This window comes from Myotis yumanensis, unplaced genomic scaffold (genome assembly GCF_028538775.1).
Source record: "Myotis yumanensis isolate MYYU_CA2020_CCGP unplaced genomic scaffold, mMyoYum1.0.hap1 SCAF_16, whole genome shotgun sequence".
Taxonomy (NCBI): domain Eukaryota; kingdom Metazoa; phylum Chordata; class Mammalia; order Chiroptera; family Vespertilionidae; genus Myotis; species Myotis yumanensis.
The window spans coordinates 33,733,585-33,754,188 of NW_027223767.1; the positions used below are offsets into that span (position 1 = coordinate 33,733,585).

Below are 20,604 nucleotides of genomic sequence, written 5' to 3' on the forward strand. Positions count from 1 at the left end.
GTAATCAGTTTGTGTGTGCCATGAGATGAAAAAGGTTGAAAATTGCTGGTCTAGAATGATGTTTTTGATTAATATAAATTTGGTAAATTGATTCCATGCTGTATTTGGTTCTATTGTATGTAGGGTGTAATACAGTTTTATGAACAAAATAATGATTTGCTTTAGTTTAAATATATATAAAAATATTAGATTTATATACTAAACATATACCTATACATGTAGTATATTTCCCCATAGAGGTCACTAAAACAATATAGATTTATAGTGTAAATGGTTAGGATACACTTCCTGTTTAGATTTACCTACAGAGCCTTACAAAAGGAAAGAATGGGTGACAGAGTGGTGTTGTGGAAAGATTATTGAATTGACACCTGGTTTCTGAATGACCTTTAAGAGCCATTTGGCCATTGAGATTTTAAGCAAGACTCTGTTAAGTTCAGCACATTCATTTAGAAAAATGCCCACCTTTGTTTATAAGTCATTTAAGAGACTGAAACTGTGAAAAGTAGATAGCAAGTGGGAAATGGCTTCTATCTGTAATCTGTTCCTTCCCACATATTTTGGACTCTGAAACAGGAGTTTTTGACATAGCTATAACTTGTGTATTTTTGTTTGCCAGTGTGAGCCATGGCCTTTTTCAGTAAAGTGCCAGCAACAGCTGTTATTGAGCACTCTCTCTGTCAGTCATAGTGTTAAGTGCCCTTGTGTTCTGTCATTTAATCTTCACAGTAACCTGGTGAGGTGGGTCATCTTTGAAACATAGATCTGAAAACAGGCTTAGAAAAATTCAGTTAACTTGACCAGAGACCCATAACTAGTGGCCCAAACTAAGAGTTAAGCTTAGATCTGTCTGTTTCCAAAGTTAAATTATCACACAGTAATGTCACTTCTCTCCACAGGCAATCTGTTGTCTTAAAATCAAAATAATTTCAGGATTACTAGTGGGGCTATTTAAGAGGAACTAGGTAGAAATATTTTTAAAGTTATTTTTGCCAGAACATCTTACTTCTTTTTTAGTGAACAGCACAAGCTGGTATCCTTTATGGGGAAAACAGTTACAGCATGAAGACTTTTTGCATTATTGAGAGAAGATGAATGCACATAGAATATGTGACTCACTTTATAATCAAATCTGTTTTTAAGCCCATGAAAATATCTGGGAGTTTTATTGTATGTAGTTATGTAATGGTGGGAGCATGTGGCCCTTGAATGGTTTGGAGGAACTGAGTAATGCGGTTTAAAAATCCCTCATTTAGTGTAGTCCACCCCCCCTCATTTTATAGCAGGGCAGAAAGCAGGGGGGAGGCCAACAAAAGTCATAGGTCTGATTGTGGCTATGCGGAGACTGGCACCTATGTCTCATGGCTCTACAGCTAATGCTTTTCATTGTAGTCATGCTGTATCTTTGAATTACATAATTTAATAATTATATATGTATGTTGTATATTCCCTGTTTCCATAGATTTAAAGATCATCCAACGTTAAATGACAGATATTTGTTGTTACATCTTTTGGGTAGAGGAGGTTTCAGTGAAGTTTACAAGGTAAGTATGAGGAACAGAGCAAAACGACTAAGGGTTAAATCATTGATTAGTACCAACTTAGAGAACATTTAGAATAGTGATAATTATGGGTTGATAACTAATGGTTGAAATTTAAAACAAGAACCTGTCTCTTTGGGAGAACTGCTTTTAATAAACTTCAGGTGACTAAGCAAGAGACAATATTTTACCCTGTTTTCAAGTTTCAAAAAATAAATAATTAAAAAAAAATTTTTAAACCGGAAGGAAAAACAACACTAATATCTGGGTAGTGGAATTATGTGATTTTTATTCTCATAATTTTTTTTTAACTGAGTAGATGTGTTACAGATAGTTCTTATTTGAAAAATTGCTTTTTGATGTTCTCATCTTCTAAGTCAGAGTGTTTATAGCATGGGCATTTTGAAGGAGGGTCCTGGCTTAGAGTGCTTCCATTGGGCCAGCAAAGTACAGACTCCTATGCCTCCAGCAGATTTTTACTAAAGGAGGAAATCAGCTAGTTCATAGCTGCAGATTCTAATATACTCACCAGCCAAAACCTCCTTTTTGTGACTGGCTTATTAAACTTAGCATGGTATCCTCAAAGTTCATCCATGTTGAAGCACGTGCCAGAATTCCTCCTTTTTAGGGCTGCATAACATTCCATTGTATGTATGTAGCAAATTTTCTTTACCCATTTGTCAGTAGACATTTAGGTTGCTCCCTCTTGTCTGTTATGAATAGTGTTGTTTTGAACATGTATGTGCAAATATCTCTTAAAAGTGGAGGTTGCCTCCTCCACTGAGACCCTACTTTCAGTACTTTTGGTGATATACCCGGAAATGGGACTCTTCCATTTTTTTTAAAATCATCAAAATTGGTTATTGGTGCTTCCCAGTACTTGTTAGTATTTTCTTATCTTATTTTTTCCTTATTTATTCTTCAAGCATTTTATCATTTGTGAAATGTAGATGTTTCTTACAATGATGTGTACATTTAATGTAGTTATTCTTTTGCTGTTCTTCACGCTCCAAAAGTCCTTCTTAAATCAGAGGTGATCACAGTGTCTTGGGTTCAGAAATATGGTGTGATAGTTGGAGAAAATGATACTTGTAGTATTTAGTGTTCTTACAAATTAAATGGTATTTAATATGGCTTTTAATGACTTGAAATGGTTCTCTACTGTAAAGCTATGGTACATACTTGCAGGTGGACTTCAATCTGTAGGAAAAATAGAATTCAAAAGTTTCCATTTCTGTGAAATAAGATACTCTTTGAATGGATTTTTAAATATATTTTTATTGATTTCAGAGAGGAATGGAGAGGAAGAGAGAGAGAGAAATATCAATGGTGAGAGAGGGAATCCTTGGTTGGCTGCCTCCTGCTTGCCCCACACTGGGGATTGAGTCGACAACCTGGACATGTGCCCTGACCCGGTATCAAACTGTGACCTCCTGGTTCAGGGGTTGATGCTCAACCACTGAGCCATACCAGCCGGGCTAGTGTTCGTATTTTTATAAATACTGGTTTATATTTAGTGTAAATTAGAAGTTTCTTTTATAAGCAGCCATCTCTTGCATGCAGTGCTTTCCTAGAGGTAGCTTACATCTTAAAAGATCTGTAGAGCAGTCGCCACTATTGATGGAGAGTGTTTCTGTCCCTATTGCTTTTATGCATTCATATATTTGTGGAAACTGGCAGATGGATGGTAACAATGTTGGAACTGAAGTACTAAATTTTTAATCTGAAATTTAAAAACTAAAAAAGACTATTCATTCTAAAGGAGTTCCTCAATAAATCCTTTTGTATTGGGAAGTCGTCTGTTGTATAAAAATGCTACTTTATGAAATTGTGATTTACACCCAACATCCTCAAAAACTCATCTGTTACTCCCATGATAGAGCACTACCTATCTGATGTGGCGCTTGCCAACAGTGATGGTCTCTGGGGAAAGCATGTCCCTTTATTTGGGCAGTGCTGGAGAAGTGGCTCGGTGTGACTAATTTCAGACATTGCAGGAATCAAAACTGCTTTTTATTTACCCAGCATATATGAATGGGACTAAAGGCAAGCCTTCTTTCTTGGTTTTGTTTCTGTTTTTATTTTAATAAACACAGTATGGCAAATTACAAAGTTATTTTCTAAACAAACATAGCAAAGAAGTGTATTCTGAGGGGTTATTTTTCAAGAAGGCAGTCTCTGTCCCTAGCATTTTAAAAGTGGCAGGACTTGCCATTGAGGCATATCAGGTCTCATTGTCAGCTGAGGGACAAGAGATGGCCTAAGGCAGTGGTCGGCAAACTCATTAGTCAACAGAGCCAAATATCAACAGTACAAGGATTGAAATTTCTTTTGAGAGCCAAATTTTTTTAAACTTAAACTATATAGGTAGGTACATTGTTATTTACTTAATTAGGGTACTCCTAAGGCTTAGGAAGAGCCACACTCAAGGGGCCAAAGAGCCGCATGTGGCTCGCGAGCTGCAGTTTGCCGACCACGGGCCTAAGGGAGAAAAGTCCCAAATAGATTAAATGATGCCCAGAAAGAGAATTGTTTGGAAGTGTCTGTTAAGACATGGGCTGTCTTTCTGTTCGTGGTTGTTTGCTTAGTTTTATGTTCTAAACCCCTTGGTGCCAGTGTGTCTGGAGACTTCTGAATTATCTGATCACAAGTTTCAAGAAGATGCTTGCTGCTCTGAAACACAAATGTGATGTGTTGTCTTCTGCTGCTGTTTTATTTAATATGCATCTTGGACTTTGAGTATGTTGTTCTGTTAAATAGAAGCTTCAAACCAGTTGCCTGTAATTCTTATCCTTTATCTAGAACATAATGTATTTCTTTTCTTTATAGGCATTTGACCTAACAGAACAAAGATATGTAGCTGTGAAAATTCACCAGTTAAATAAAAACTGGAGAGATGAAAAAAAGGAGAATTACCACAAGTAAGTGATACTAGAGCAGGGGTAGGCAAACTTTTTGACTGAGGGCCACAATGGGTTCTTAAACTGGACCGGAGGGCCGGAACAAAAGCATGGATGGAGTGTTTGTGTGAACTAATATAAATTCAAAGTAAACATCATTACATAAAAGGGTACGGTCTTTTTTTTTTTTTTAGTTTTATTCATTTCAAACGGGTCGTTCGGCCCACGGGCCGTAGTTGGCCCACGGCTGTACTAGAGTGTCTGATTTTTCAAAATTTAGTGATAATAGCTGAAGTTTGAGCACTGTGTTAAAAGCTTTACATATATTGTTGTTTCATTTAATCCTTATAACTATCCTAGGAGAGAATAACTTTTCCACCTTACTGATGAGGACTGACACTTAAGAGAATTTAAATAACAATTAAGGAATGGTTACATATGTAAAACTTTCAACAATAAAGAATTAACTTTGAAAGAAAAAAAGGAAAAAAAAGAAATGGCTGAGATGGTATTTAAATCTAGGCTTCCCTTCATACAAAGCCCATGCTCTCTTTTTTTTAAAATATATTTTATTGATTTTTTACAGAGAGGAAGAGAGAGGGATAGAGAGTTAGAATCATCAATGAGAGAGAAACATCGATCAGGTGCCTCCTGCACGGCCCTTACTGGGGATGTGCCCGCAACCCAGGTACATGCCCTTGACTGGAATCAAACCTGGGACCCTTCAGTTTGCAGGCTGAGGCTCTATCCACTGAGCCAAACTGGCTACGGCAAAGCCCATGCTCTTTACCTCCCTTTCCATTGTCTTGTATAACATTAGCTACAATAAGCAAAGTCTCAGAAATAGGCTTGTTGCTTTTCTATAGAAACCAGAGGAGAGTGTCCTTCAGTAGTTGGGAGACCCTGGGAGGTGACTGGTGGGGCTTTTTTAGCTGCTGCCGTCATTTCCTTATGGAGGAGACAGACAGAGGGGAGACGGGGACCTGGTGTGCCTCAGTGGTACTTGTTTGGCTTGTTCAGCTCCTCAGTGCTGTGCTCACCTCCCCCGGCATAGTTTGCCGGTCTTCACGTTCTTGATCTTAAGTGTCCCATTTATTGTGCTTACCTCCAGAATGCCACTAGTGGTGGCCCTCATCTGCATTTGGGGTCGGGGGGTGCCTTCTTTAGAAGGACTAGTCATTATATGTGCAGCTGTCAACTTCTTTGTCCCACTAATGTCAGGTTATGCTTGTTTCCTCTGAGCTTCAGAACTTTGGAGGCCACACAGAATCAATTTACTATTAAGATTCCCACTGTGCTTAATGTTGTTTCCTCGTTGTAGGTACAAGTACTGAGTTAGACATGTCTTACCCCTGAAAGAAGGAGACGGCCTCTTTTTTTAAAAAAAAAAACAAAAAACTTTTTTATTGATTTCAGAGAGGGTGGAAGGGATGGAGGGAGGGAAGGAGAGGAACATCAATGATGAGAGAGAATCATTGATTGGCTGCCTCCTGCATGCCCCTCACTGGGGATCGAGCCTGCAACCCGGGCATGTGCCCTGACTAGGAATCGAACCTTGATCTCTTGCTCAGTAGGTTGATGCTAAGCCACTGAGCCACGCCGGCTCAGTGAGATGGCCTCTTTTGATATAAACAGTTTTGGGGTTTTTTCTTATAAATAGTTCTTTGAAGGGGAAAAAACAGTGGACTTTAAAGTAGCCTTTTAGTTGGCTTCTAAATCTTAAAGGGAAAAATAAACATTTCTACATTATCAACCACTTCTTCATACATGGACCAAGGCAACTCTTGCTTTATACCTATTGTTCACTGGGGACCCAGGAACTCTTCCTATTCCATGCAGATTGGCAATGGCTCTTGGCCCTGGGGAAGAGAATGTCCCTGTGGTAGTGAGAGAGAGAGGGCTTAGCAGAGGTAGGAGAGGGGGTTGTGTGTGGTTCATGCATGGCGTCCTGTGTGTATCTTACGTGACAGGCAGCTGCAGTCCAGATGCTTCTGAGGAGCAGTTACATTATTAGGAGTACATTCCAGTTGCTTGACGTGCAGGGACGAATTGCGGTCTTCAGTGAGTGCCAGGAGCACTTCAGAGAAGGAAACCACATGTCGTTCTGACCAGTTATAAATGAGAAATGTCCCCATTATATTGAGACCCTCTGAGTGCCTAAAAGTGTTGGAACAGTATATGCCCCTCTTTTAAAATACCCTCCAGCTGTCATGTATGTACTGACCACTCTAAACCAATTGACTCTACAAGGGATCAACTTTGGTCAGCCAAGACCAAGGTCAACCAAGACTGTCTTCTCAAGAAGATAGTTCCTGTGCTAGGATCTGTACATATTTTGCCTAGTCTCAGTATCCAGCTGACCTTAAAGAGAACTCCAATAGGTGTTCACACCCCAGTGGTTTGAAACAGTGAGGTATTGAAGCCAGGACTGTGTGCCTCCTTGACACATTGGGCAAGTCCTGGTAGGTATGAATAGGTTGTCTTTCTCACATTTCTCTTTCAGACAGAGTCAGAGAGCAAGTGGAGGAGTTTGTCTCATGTTTCTTAGCTCTTTACTGGCCCAGCTCAGGCTCACAGTGGTGCCTTCCTACTCTTTGTTTCCTCACCAGAAGTGGGAATCAGCATGTCGGACCACCTCTGTGGAGCCATCTGGGTAGTGGCCATTTCCTGGTTGACACTGGGGAGAGGGTATGCAAAGTTATTATGACCTCCTTCATCCTTCGGGGAAAATTCTTAAGCATTTCCACCTTCCTTAGAAGATATTGCTTGCTAAGTGATATAAAATCATATTGATGAATTTCAGGCTATAGAGAATAATGAATTAGCAAAATGTCATTAATTTCTTTGACCTTAAAGAGGTTTATATAAAATTACAAACTATATCAAGAGGAAAAAGAAAGAGGTTTATGTCAAGCACGTAACAGATTTTAGAGAGTGCTTTAAAAATTCAGTATTAAACTAAAAAGTGGTGTTGTGGTAATATTATAAAAGATGAAAATGCTACTCTAACCCTGCAAAGTAGGTCTTCCAATTGCTTTTCCTTTCATGTGGATGACTTTCCAGTCCCAATTGGAATCAAGACATTTATTTTGGCTAAAAAAGAAGGAAAAAAATCAAAGAAAGTAAAAGGCTGTTGTTTTTAATGTTGAGTTATATTCTGCACCTCCTTTCCTTTCCTCCTTACGCACAAACAAAAAGTAAACTGATTGTTTTACTTTTGCATTACTAAATGCATTATTAGGTATTACTAGATTTCTTTAATGCCCCAACATAATATATTAAAAACCCTATAGTAGGACAATTTCATATAAAGCTTTCTGCAGAAATAATTGCATTTTAATTAGTATACTCTTGTAAGATACTCTTTTCTAATCTTCTAGGATAACATAATTTTGAAAGTCTAAATATATATCCACTTGTAAGAGAGTCAAAGATTAACACTTTCGTGGATAAGTTTCTTAGTAAAGTTTCTGTATTTATAGTGCGTTAATCCCTTGGATGCTAAGTTGAAATATGAGGGCCATGGCAGAGCCACTGCCTTGCCTGATGAAGCATGAGAAGCAGGCCTAGAGCCTGATGTGACCTTGAGGGAGAGCTTTCAGTGACACACAGCAAATTCCCATAGTTGGTGAGGAGTTTGAATGACACTTCCTTTGATTCTTAATTTTTGCCTCCATTCGTTTCTTCTGTTTTCTGTACCTTGACAGAGAAATTGGTCTCTACTCAGAAATGCACAAAATCAAAACATTAAAAGTGCAGGGAACTATGGATTTACAGTATGCTAGAGTAAAAAACTGACTTGAACAGATATCTATTTAGTCCATAGGTTCCTAAGCTTGTTTTTTTGTTGTTGTTGTTGTTGTTTTAATCCTCACCCGAGGATATTTTCTCCATTGGTTTTTAGAGAAAATGAAAGGGAAGGAGGGAGAGCAGAGATAGAGAAACCTTAATGTGAGACAGAGTCACACATGGATTGGTTGTCTCCTGCATGAGCTCCAACCAGGGCTTGAAACCTACAACCTAGGTACGTGTCCCCGCCAGGGGTTGAACTCGATACCTTTCGGTCTGCAGAGCCCATGCTCTAACCACTGAGCAACTGAACAAGGCTTAAATTAGTTTGTTTTTTGGACAGCATTTCCTTTTTTTTTTTTTTTTTTTACCAAATGAAATACTTCACATTTTTCATATTTCTTTTTTTTTTTTTTAAATATATTTTATTGATTTTCCGCAGAGAGGAAGGGAGAGAGATAGAGAGTCAGAAACATCGATGAGAGAGAAACATCGACCAGCTGCCTCCTGCACATCTCCCACTGGAGATGTGCCCGCAACCCAGGTACATGCCCTTGACCGGAATCGAACCTGGGACCTTTCAGTCCGCAGGCCGACACTCCATCCACTGAGCCAAACCGGCTTCGGCTTTCGTATTTCTTGATATATGAAAGAGGGTAAGTGTGGAGCTGCTTTGGTGGAATGGGGAGTTGGGCCAAAGCCACCTTCTTTGCTCAGCGTCTCCACAGAGGCTCCAGAGGCATGGATTTCCAGGGAGCCTCCATTAAAGCTGTCAATCCAGTACAGTGGTGGTGAAACCCAGTGAGATGGGGTCACAAAGCCCAGGCTCAATCCAGGTTTCTTGGTCCCAGGGTAGCAGCTGTTCTAATGCTACTCTAAGTGTGGCAAGTCTTTCTTTTCAGAGAGAGATAAAGATGATGAAATGAAGCATCAAAAGAAGCAAAAACTGCCAGAAGTGGCAGCTTGAAAAATAAGCCTAGTCCAACAGTTTCCATTGGGGGAAAATATACTATCTATCTATCTATCTATTTATCTATCTATCTATACACACACACACACACACACACACACACACACGTTTGGATTTCAGTCCCCCTCTTCCTCCCCGCCAATTCTTTTCTCAACTTTCTGTTGGAATACACCAGTTTCAGAAAACACCACTTCTTTTAGTTTTCTTTTTTGTGTGTGTGTGTGTGTGTGTGTGTGTGTGTGTGTATGTTACCATACCATGGAAAAGTTTTCTTTAATAACTCTTGCCTTATAACAAAATGCCCCAAACTAAATGGTGCTAGGTTACTTAAAATATAATTTCCTGCTATTCTTTGTAAATAAAAACTAAATAAAAATTATTTGTAATTATATTGTATAAACATGTTCTATTATTATTTTAAAATTCAGTGTATGAATATGTCCTAATATATAATACATTTGTGTTCCTAATCTTATTAAATGCTTCTAAATTGGAAAAGTACTAAATAAAAACTCTTAACACATATTTAAATTCTTGTTCCCAAAAAACTGGGGTTTCCATAGTTTCACATTTTCTTAGAAGAAAGTAAAGTCGATAGCCCTTTAAATCCTTTTTGTAAGGAGTAAGATTAAAAAACATAGGAAGCGCTGCTAATTGCCTTATATAACCAGTAATCCTTTTACCCTAGGAGCTTATATGCTAATTGCTCCCCTTGATGTAACACCAGGATATAAACATTTATAGATATGAAGTATCAGCTTTAGTAGAGGAAAAAACTGTCTGTATAATTTTTAAAGCTCTAATACTTGGATATAATTATAAAAGAGGTAAGATTGTTACTGAATGAACTTTTTTTTTTTAATATATTTTAATGATTTTTTACAGAGAGGAAGGGAGAGGGATAGAGAGTTAGAAACATCGATGAGAGAGAAACAGCTGCCTCCTGCACATCTCCTACTGGGCATGTGCTGCAACCCAGCTACATGCCCTCAACCGGAATCGAACCTGGGACCTTTCAGTCCTCAGGCCGATGCTCTATCCACTGAGCCAAACTGGTTTCGGCTGAATGAACTTTTGAAAGGATGAAAATCCATTCATTCAGCAAATATTTGAGTACCTACTATTTTCTCAACAGCTTGGTAGATACTAGTAGAGAAAATAGGATGAGGAAAGATAAGGGAACCAGATGGATCTGAATGAATAGATAGAAACAATAGAGAAATAAGAAAATATTAGGATTATCCTTGATGAGTTCTAAAAGACAAGCCAGAATGCAAATGTTAATTTTCCATTTTATTTACAGGCATGCGTGTAGGGAGTACCGGATACACAAAGAACTGGATCATCCCAGAATAGTTAAGCTGTACGATTACTTTTCACTGGACACGGACTCGTAAGTGCTGCACTATTTCAGCTTAGTAATTAATACTGTTTCTTGTAGTGTGTTGACTACTCGTGGAATAGAGTTTAAATCTGGGCCCAAGAAAAACACTTTGAGGGAACCAAATATATTTATTTATGGGAAAATAGTCGTATGGGAGTTAAGACATCTCTTGGCCTCAGGATGTGTGCAGTTGGTGCTATAAATGTTTAACATCCAGCTTGGTGGGGAGAAAGATGGGGATAATTTGTAGTATTTGCCAATTTCTGTGTTATAAATACTCTCAACATATCCAGTTTCAAGTTAGCAATTAGATACACACAGTTTATTGGAATATAACTTATATACCATGAGTTCACTCTCTTAAAGCAGCAGTTTTCAACCTTTTTCTCATTTCACACATAAACTACTAAAATTCTGTGGTACACCAAAATATATTTTTGCTGATCTGACATTTAAAAATAGGTATAATTTTGATTCATACCCAACAGCTATTGTGTTGGCTGTTGTCATCTTTTTATTTGACAATCTAAGGGAAAAGAGGTCAGTGCCCCTGACTAAATAGTCAGGTATTGCATGTTTTTAAAATTCTTATGGCACACCGGTTGAATATTGGTATTTTAAAGTGTATAATCAATTGAGTGGTTTTTAGTATATTCACAGAATGCACCACCATCTTCATAGTCCATTTTAATCACCTCAAAAAGAAACCTTGTACCTTTGTTATCATCTCCCTATTTTTCCGCCTCCGACCCCCAGCCCTAAGCAACCACTAATCCACTTTCTGACTATAGAGTTCCTATTCTGGACTTTCATGTGAATGAATTGTATAGGTGTGGGCTTTTGTGACTGGCTTTTTTCACTTAGTATGACTTTTTTTCAAGGTTTATCCTTTTTGTGTCATGTATCAGAACTTCCTTTATGACCAGATATATTCTATTGTTTGGCCATAACTGCCTTTTGTTTATCCATGTATTTTACCTGTGGCTTAATAACCAGCTCACAAAATTCCTGGAAATTTAACTATCAGCTCTCAGAATCTGACAGAAATTGGTGCTAGCATCCCACTTACATGCACCAGTGAGTGTGGACTGTTCAGTCACGTCTTCACCCGACCCTGGAGACTGATGAACACTGACAGACCTTTTAAAAGTGTTAAAATATAGGTTCATAGCTTTGTAAGATGTTATAAAGAATTGGGAGGGATCTCAGTTCAGCCTTCTCATTTTACATGTGGAGATTTGAGAATCAGAAGTTGTCTAAGATCATTAATAATTTTGAGTATTGTTATTTCATTATCAGGTATAGATAAGCTCTAGTACAGTGATGGCACACCTATGACACACGAACTCATTCTTTTGGTTGATTTTTCTTTGTTGAATGGCATTTAGATATATAAAATAAATCTCAAAAATATAAGTCTTTGTTTTACTATGGTTGTAAATATCAAAAAATTTATATATGTGACATGGCACCAGAGTTAAGTTAGGGTTTTTCAAAATGTTGAAACGCCGAGCTCAAAAGGTTCGCCATCACTGCTCTAGTACTACCTCTGGGTTTATCCAGCAGTTGAGAAATGTTTCAGCATTTGGAAACATTTTCTTTGTAGAAGTTTGAACTGAGTCATGAGGACATATTCTGGGTATGGTTTGCAGGTATTCCTCTTAGACCCCCAGTGTAATTTTAGGAGTTTTGGCCTGTTCAGGCAGCAGCTATCTCAGAAATTGCTATGCAGAGAACCAACGCACATTTAGAAGTGACCTCAAAAAGAGACCACAGTTCCGTTTGGGAACATAAGCTATCATCTCTGGGATTTCCGTTTCCAGTAGGTGGCCCTTGTACCAGGCATAGCCAGGTGTGTTTAGCATGGATTGGGATTGAGAAAAATATCTAGGTAGAGAGCAGGTCTCCACAGGGTGGCTTTACTGTTTTGCTTTGAGTAAATTCCTTGAACACTAGATAGGACCCTCACTCCTACTCCCCAAAACATAAGTACAAAAATAATAAGTACAAAGATAATAAATATGTGACTTTGATTATCTGCTGTTTTGAATTGCATACATACTTTAAACTTATCTGAGAAATTGAGTTTTATCTGTGCTATTCTTGAGTTGTTTACTTTGTTCTTCCTTTTGTGTGTATGATGAATTTTCATCAACAATAAGTCAGACCAGCATTTTAGAAGAACTGAACCTTGACACAAAATATTTTAAAGATTTAAATATATACTGTATATGTTATGTAATCTATTTTAGGTTATAATACATTTCCTTTTTTATTTTTTATTTTTTTTAATTTACTTTTAATATATTTTATTGATTTTTTACAGAAAGGAAGGGAGAGAGATAGAAAGTTAGAAACATTGATGAGAGAGAAACATCGATCAGCTGCCTCCTGCACATCTCCTACTGGGGATGTGCCCACAACCCAGGTATATGCCCTTGACTGGAGTCGAACCTGGGACCTTTCAGTCCCCAGGCCGACGCTCTATCCACTGAGCCAAACCAGTTTCGGCGACATTTCCTTTTTTTAAAATAAAATGTCTAATACAAAATATAAAAAGAAAGACCTCTATGAGTTGTTTGAGTATTAAAAGTGAGATTTTATTTTTACCTTGCATTTGGGTCAAAGAATAAATCAACTAAGCATGAGAATCCATATCTCAGATTTCTGATTTCAGTTCAGAGAATCTACAAATTTCAAACATTCTCAAATAGGGTGCTAGCATGCCCTAGTATGTTTCACAAGGAGCATAAAGCTGTTGTTCAGTTTGGGATCCCACAGGGCTATGTATGTCCACGTTACATTGCATTGCATTGCATTTTGGAGGCTTCAGATTGCCCGGCGGCCCATAGTTTTAGTCCTGAGTTTGTTTGTTCTCTTGTCTGCTCATTCTTCCCCTGTTCTGCATCTTAGGTGAGTTGGCCCTTGCAGGCTGTGTTTGTGTGTCAGTTGTTGTTCAGCTGGGTTCAGCCAATAGGGAGACAGAGATGGTGGGGGATAGAGGACACCCCTCTCTCATTGTGGTTCCACTTTCCCTTGGTGACCCTGGGTTCTGGTTGCACCATCTCCCTCTGACCCTCTGGCCTTAGGGTGCTAATGGCTTCCTGCTCTAGATGATCTCTGGGGGACCTCACTGGCCAGTTGTCTTCTTGGGTCTTTCATCATCTATGTGTTCAGTTCCCTGAATTAAAGCCTCTCTGTTTTTAAATACTCAAGTGATTTTTATTTCCTGACTAGACCCTGGGTCATACAACCATATTGTCAATCGTTTAAAAGGTGTTCTTCTCAGGACTACTCAAACAGTTCAGGATGCCTTACTTCAGTTTAATAACTGCCTTCAAAGATAAACACATGCAATTTTAAATTTGGGTCTGTTTAATGTATTGATTTAAGTGAAGGAAGAAAACTCATACTATGTAATAACACATTTGTTAGAACCACAGATACTGTACTTTACAAAGCTCTTTTATACCTTTTGTTTAGCAAAGAGAAATGTTAGTACCGTATTGTGTCAAACTATCAGGAGGCATGGTTTGCAGTCAATCCTTGGGACCCGGGCAAACCCGAGATTTTTCCTCACTGTCAGCACTCAGGGTCTGAAAATGTTTGTAGTGAGAACTGTGTATTTGACTACATATGCTTGTTTAGAAATGGGGTGTAGCTTGGACATGTAAAGGAGACCCTTCAAAAAGATACCTGCCTTAAATACATTGCAGTTGAGGTGTGCCACGTGTGAGCTTTTTTAGCTCAACAGATTCCCATGTGGGGGGTTGGAGGCTCCTCACCGAGAGAGTAAGAGGTTTCTTCCTCTGCCCACTCAAGTAGCTAATACTGAATAAAGAATAGAAGAGTTTTGTTTTTTTTTTTAAGGAACAAAGAAGGAAGGAGAAGCTAATTACCTGAAGTTTTCACTGGGACTGGTTTAGTTAGTCTTAATCTGCTTGCTCTCATCTCGCGGTCAAATGTTGGTTTATTTGTCTTTAGGTTTTGTACAGTATTAGAATACTGTGAGGGAAATGATCTGGACTTCTACCTGAAACAGCACAAATTAATGTCGGAGAAAGAGGCCCGATCCATTATCATGCAGATTGTGAATGCTTTAAAGTACTTAAATGAAATAAAACCTCCCATCATACACTATGACCTCAAACCAGGTATGTCTAACTTTTAGGAGACAGTATTGGTGGCTTTTCTTTGGTCTTATAAATGACTTAATTTTATAAAGTGAGAGAATTTGGCAGGAGCCAAGAAGGCTAAAACCATCTGACTTTAGTTTGCTTGAGTAGGTGTGGGAATAGAAGAGCCCTGGCCACGAAGCACTGGGTTTAGGAGGGCGGGTCCTAATAAATGCTCCGGAGAAACAATGCCCTGTCTTTAGAGCCCAGGCAGTTCATGATGTCAGCCCGATTAGGAAAGAACTGCTCCGCTTTGTTTTTTCCCATTACTCACACTGCATAGCACTTCCTCTACTCCAGGTCTCTCTGAAACGTGCTCAAAAATTAACAACTTATTTTGCACATTAAATTCCGAGCGGAGTTTTCCATCTTTTTGTATGGTTACTATCTAACTTGGATAGTCATCAGCAAAAAGTAGAGGGTAGTTGGACTTCTTGCCTCTACTCTTTGTTGACGTCTGCATGTGTTCTCTGTGGATAGCTCCAACCAGCTTTGCTTTGGTGTTAGGAAGGGGATTCCCATTTACCTCCTGGTGTGGCACAGTGGTAAAGCTTGCTTTCCTCTTCTGGTAGCTGCATATTAACTCTCACGATTCATTATGCTTTAATATTCTAATACAGTTGACATGACTAAAAAATCCATTACGATGAAGTGCTTTTTTTAAAGAATGGCCATTGTGTGATCGGGTTTTCCATCACTGAATCCAATACATTTTCCTGCCTTAGGAGCTGTAGGTGGCACTGTGGTACTATCTTTGAGTCCCTTGTATGTTTTCTTTGACAATCCCTCCCTCCCCAAATGAATGTTCTAAACACCGTGGTTTAGAGATCTTGACTGATAGTTCAGATGAAACTTTTCCCACAATTTTTGACCAGCTGTACAAGTGATATTTTACTTTGGCAAGTTATAATTTATTTCCACTGCTCACAGTGGTGGTTTTAGCATAGTAAGCAGGTGATTCTTGGAAAATAGAAGTTTGCAGCCAGACACTGAGGACTCTTCCCCCGCATTCAGAGTCCAGATCTCATTTTATTCTGGGGATTGAGGTGTTTGGTATTGCGTGCAGGAGTTTGAGTTCAGTTGTCTCCTTCTTGTCTGTTATTACCTTGGCTTTTTCTCTTAATTAGTAAGTCTCTTTTTATTCATGAAGATTTTTATCTTTTTAGGTAATATTCTTTTAGTAAATGGTACAGCATGTGGAGAGATAAAAATCACAGATTTTGGTCTTTCCAAGATCATGGATGATGATAGCTACAATTCAGTGGATGGCATGGAGCTCACGTCACAAGGTGCTGGTACTTATTGGTAGGTATCTGGGAGATCTGTCAGGTTGGCTGGTGGTGTGGCTGTGCTATACTGAAGTGTTGATAATTAATAGTTAATATCTACATCCTTTCTGCTTGGGCAATAATACTATAAATATAAACCAAAGCAGATTTTCCTCCTTAAAAGTTACTGTCTTTTCAGCAGTTTGACTCTTATATTTATGTTTATGTCTTAATATTTCTTTCCTTTCTTGAAAATCATTGAAAGAGAGATTCTGTGTGGCCAGGTGGATGAGTTGTGTGTTTCCCTCCGTAGGGTTGACCCTAGTGAGTAGGTAGAGAAAGAGGTTGCTCATTTGTGTATCAGGAATGGCCCTAAATTCTTTTCAGTACAAATGCAGGTCTCTCTCTTCAGGGGTTAATGGGCTGAAGGATTTGTTTCCAGAGTTGCCCGAGGATGATGGATTCTCAAGAACTAAGAAATTCTAAAGATCAGTATGTAATCAGGATGTAAAAAGCAACCCTTAACATCTAAACAGGAAAAAGCTTGCAGTTTGCCCAGAAATTTATCCATCTCTCTCAGCCACGTTCTAAAAAGTTTTGAGCCACGTTTTTCCCCTCTATTGTCACTCATCTCTCCCCATCCACCCTACCCAGCTGCCTGTTCTGTGACCATCCTACTTCTGCCTAATATAACTTTTGACAGTGAGAACCATGCAAGATACCTACAGCTCAGGCATTTAACTTTATTTTTGTAAATGTGTGTTAACAGAGCTGCTTTTTCACATCTGTGTGATTCTGAACATGAAGGAAGCTTCTAGTAGCAGCACAAAGGGATGGGTAACACGTGCTATTATACCCCAGTGTCAGTTGGTAGATCACTTATGTTTGAGACTAAAGAGTAGTTCGTGACTGTCTGGGAATGAAGGTGTTGATCTGAAGCAGACAGAGAAGAGGGGGGGAATATCTTTTACAACATGTAGGATCAACCCTGTTCTCATCAGTCTGATCATATTTAAGTTATGTGCATTAAAGAACCAATCAAATCCTGCTTTAAAAAAACTCACAAAATTTCTAATGTTTCTCATTGTTGTGGAGATGGTATCTATCGTGAAAATTAGTCACTAATTAAAACTTTTGAGATTCCAGGTTTAAAATAGAAGCTACAGTTACAGTGTTTATTCACTATGGTGGTTATTGTGGGTTAGTGTTCCTGACACTAAATGATACAGAAATATCTGCTGTTGGAAATTTTGGAAACAGATCTATACCTCTGCTGTATAAATTCACTGGGACTTAAATTTGAGCTCTTTGTTTGATAGTGTGTTCTTTTAAAAGGTGGAGCCTTTTCACGTTTAGTTAGTTTTCTCGTTGCTACCTATTGCTATATTTGCTAAGCTATAAAAAGTCAGTGGTTGGAATTTAAATAAAAATTATATGGTGCTTGGGATTTGCTTCAAGGCAATCTGAGAAGTGGAGAGGGATATATATGAATAAGGATTCACTGAGTGTTGGTAGATACTAAAGCTAGATGACGATTACTTGGGGGTTCATTTTACTATTCTTTCTACTTTGGGTTATATTTGAGGTATTTTGTGGGTTTTTTTAATAGTAAAAAGCAAGGTAGAGAGGAGCTACTGAGAAAATTAAATGTTAAGGGTTTCTATGAAAGTTTTAAAAGTCTCCATATTGATAGAAACATTGTCATAATCACCATCCTCAATATATCATCCTCTATAATGTCCCAGAGAGCTACAGATAGACAGGAGGACATAATTCTAAGTGACTATGTGGTATTTTGTTGTTCTAGAATTATTCTACATTGAATACTACTTTTAAGTAAGTGACCTGTAGACTAGGCCTTGAGGATCATTTTTCTCTGAGGATCATATCATCATGGAATATGCAGCTATGTTTTGTGTTGTTGTTGTTTTTTAATTTTTAGTGTAGTGTTATAAAACTGTCACCGACTCTTCCTCCCAAAGTCCTTGATAGGGAATCAGAATGCTTATTATTTTCAGTATTTGGGGGAAGAACTAGTTTATTTCTTCATTTACAGATGGAGGAAACTGAGACCTAGAAAGCGATTTGCCAGACTTCTATTAAGTAGCAATGTCTTTTGTATTCTAAATATTTTGCTAAATTATTACTGTTCATATGGACAAGTTCAACAACTTCTGTTCTTCCCCACCACCTCCACAAAAAAAGTTATAAATACATTAAAATGATCATTTAGAATAAAAATTCTATTTGTTATATATCTAATATCATATTTGTTTTATGTGTTAAAGAGTCAAGAACCATGAAAACTAGGGAAGATTTTAGCACTTAGAAGAGCTGTTTTTATTTTTATTTTTAAAAATATATTTTTTTATTGATTTCAGAGAGGAAGGGAAAGGGAGAGAGAGAAATATCAATGATGAGAAAGAATCACTGATCAGCTGCCTCCTGCACGTCCCCCACTGGGGATTGAGCCTGCAACCCAGGCATGTGCCCTTGGCCAGAATCGAACCCAGGACCCTTCAGTCCACAGGCCTATGCTCTATCCACTGAACCAAACCAGCTAGGGCGAGCTGTTTTTAAAATAAATTATTTTTTCTATATTGTTTCTGTGCCATCCCCCCCCCCCCCCCCCTTGTGAGTTCCATATCTGTATTTTCATTTCTCAATGTGTGTTTTGGCTAAAAATTTTTATTGTGAAATAGTAATCTAGGCCAGTGGTCTTAATCATCCAAAAATGTCTGTTAAAAATAATAAATGAGAAACAACATGAAACTAAACTTCTTTTTAAAAAAAGAAGAAAGCCCATCATCTGAACATTTTCTGCCTCTCAACTCTTGTGGTCCCCTTCAAGCTAAAATTTAGATTTTTATACCAAAGCATAGCAAGCTTTAAAATAGTTTTTCACAGAATTGATTTTGCCAGCATGAAATCTGCAGAAATCAATCTGTTATCTACAAAATTCCACTTTCCAGCTGTGCCATGGCTAAGACTCCGGGCAATGAGTAGAAGCATATTTGTTTGGTTTCCTAAATGCCAAGAGGCACTTACCTTCCGTACCATACAATTTGGTGTGGTTGACTGTCCAGCTAGTCTTTTTAGAGGATGGGGAGGGAAGGAATTCAGATGAGGATTGAGTTGTTCTAACAACTAGTTTGTTTAGCTTTTTTTGCACTGTTAGTCTTCTAGTAATCCCCTGATCACCTTTAAAGTGGGAGATATAAAATATCTTTTGATAATAGGGACTTCGGTGCCACTATTGATTATATATTGTAGTTATTTCCAGTCCAGATTACCCAAAGAAGCTACATTAAGAAGAGAGCCATTCTCCTCAGAGATTTCTTCTGGGTCCTGAAATCATTGGGACTTTTAAAATAGTTATTTTACCAACATCTTCAGCCAACATGAAAGGAAACCGACACCACCTCTGGTTATATTGATGCAGCTATTATAAAAGGGAGTGCACATCATTTATGCCCCACCCCTTAAACCTTTGTTGAATGATTACTTATATTAGGGACAACCCTGGGAAAGGAGGCTGGAGTGGGGGAAATAGGAACCAGAGAGAATATTTACCTCTCTCAGTGAGTAGAGAAATGTATTTTAAGTTTTCATAGGACATTACTGCCTTTTTATTTTAGAGTGTCTTTTCATCAACTTTCTCCAGCTAGGTCTAAGTTGCTTTTTCAGCTGTTAAAATTCAGATATTTTCATTTCCAACAAGGTGTTTATCTTTGCCTGTACATGTCTTAGATTTATACAGTCACTTTTCTGAGAATTCTTATTTCCCTCTTTTCCCAGGTATTTACCACCAGAGTGTTTTGTGGTTGGGAAAGAACCACCAAAGATCTCAAATAAAGTTGATGTCTGGTCAGTGGGTGTGATCTTCTACCAGTGTCTTTATGGAAGGAAGGTAAGGAAGAAGGTCAGGTGTTTTGGCTTGACTTCTGTCTTGGGTGGTACCTGTACAGAATGGTATGGTGTGGATTATTCTGTTGGGGTTAATCATTGGATTATACAAAACGGAATATTGAAAGTTGTGGTTTGGCCGAAACCGGTTTGGCTCAGTGGATGGAGCGTCGGCCTGGGGACTGAAAGGTCCCAGGTTCGATTCCGGTCAAGGGCATGTACCTGGGTTGCGGGCACATCCCCAGTGGGAGATGTGCAGGAGGCAGCTGGTCGATGTTTCTCTCTCATAGATGTTTCTAACTCTCTATCCCTCTCCCTTCCTCTCTGTAAAAAATCAATAAAATATATTTAAAAAAAAAAAAAAAAGAAAGTTGTGGTTTGAACAAAATACAGAATAATAATAGCTTTATGTATAAGCAGAAATTTTTTTTTTAAATATATTTTATTGATTTTTTACAGAGAGGAAGGGAGAGAGATAGAGAGTTAGAAACATCGATGAGAGAGAAACATCGACCAGCTGCCTCCTGCACATCTCCTACTGGGGATGTGCCCGCAACCCAGGTACATGCCCTTGACCGGAATTGAACCTGGGACCTTTCAGTCCGCAGGCCGACGCTCTATCCACTGAGCCAAACCGGTTCCGGCAGCAGAAATTTTTGACCCTAGAGCAC

The 20,604-nt window shown here is 38.4% G+C and overlaps 1 protein-coding gene across 5 annotated transcripts in view; it reads left to right on the top strand.

The window, feature by feature from the left end:
- TLK2 (tousled like kinase 2) overlaps positions 1-20,604 on the top strand; it is an 82,245-nt gene that overhangs the window by 55,623 nt on the left and 6,018 nt on the right. For 3 of the 5 annotated variants that reach the window (XM_070395196.1, XM_070395198.1, XM_070395197.1), the window contains 6 exons: positions 1,463-1,544; positions 4,371-4,462; positions 10,504-10,593; positions 14,569-14,738; positions 15,926-16,064; positions 19,826-19,937. In XM_070395196.1, coding sequence (XP_070251297.1) covers positions 1,463-1,544; positions 4,371-4,462; positions 10,504-10,593; positions 14,569-14,738; positions 15,926-16,064; positions 19,826-19,937 — 685 coding nt within the window. Of the gene's footprint in view, positions 1-1,462; positions 1,545-4,370; positions 4,463-10,503; positions 10,594-14,568; positions 14,739-15,925; positions 16,065-19,310; positions 19,384-19,825; positions 19,938-20,604 lie in introns of those variants that run through there. The other 2 variants (XM_070395200.1, XM_070395199.1) reach the window with 2 other exon arrangements.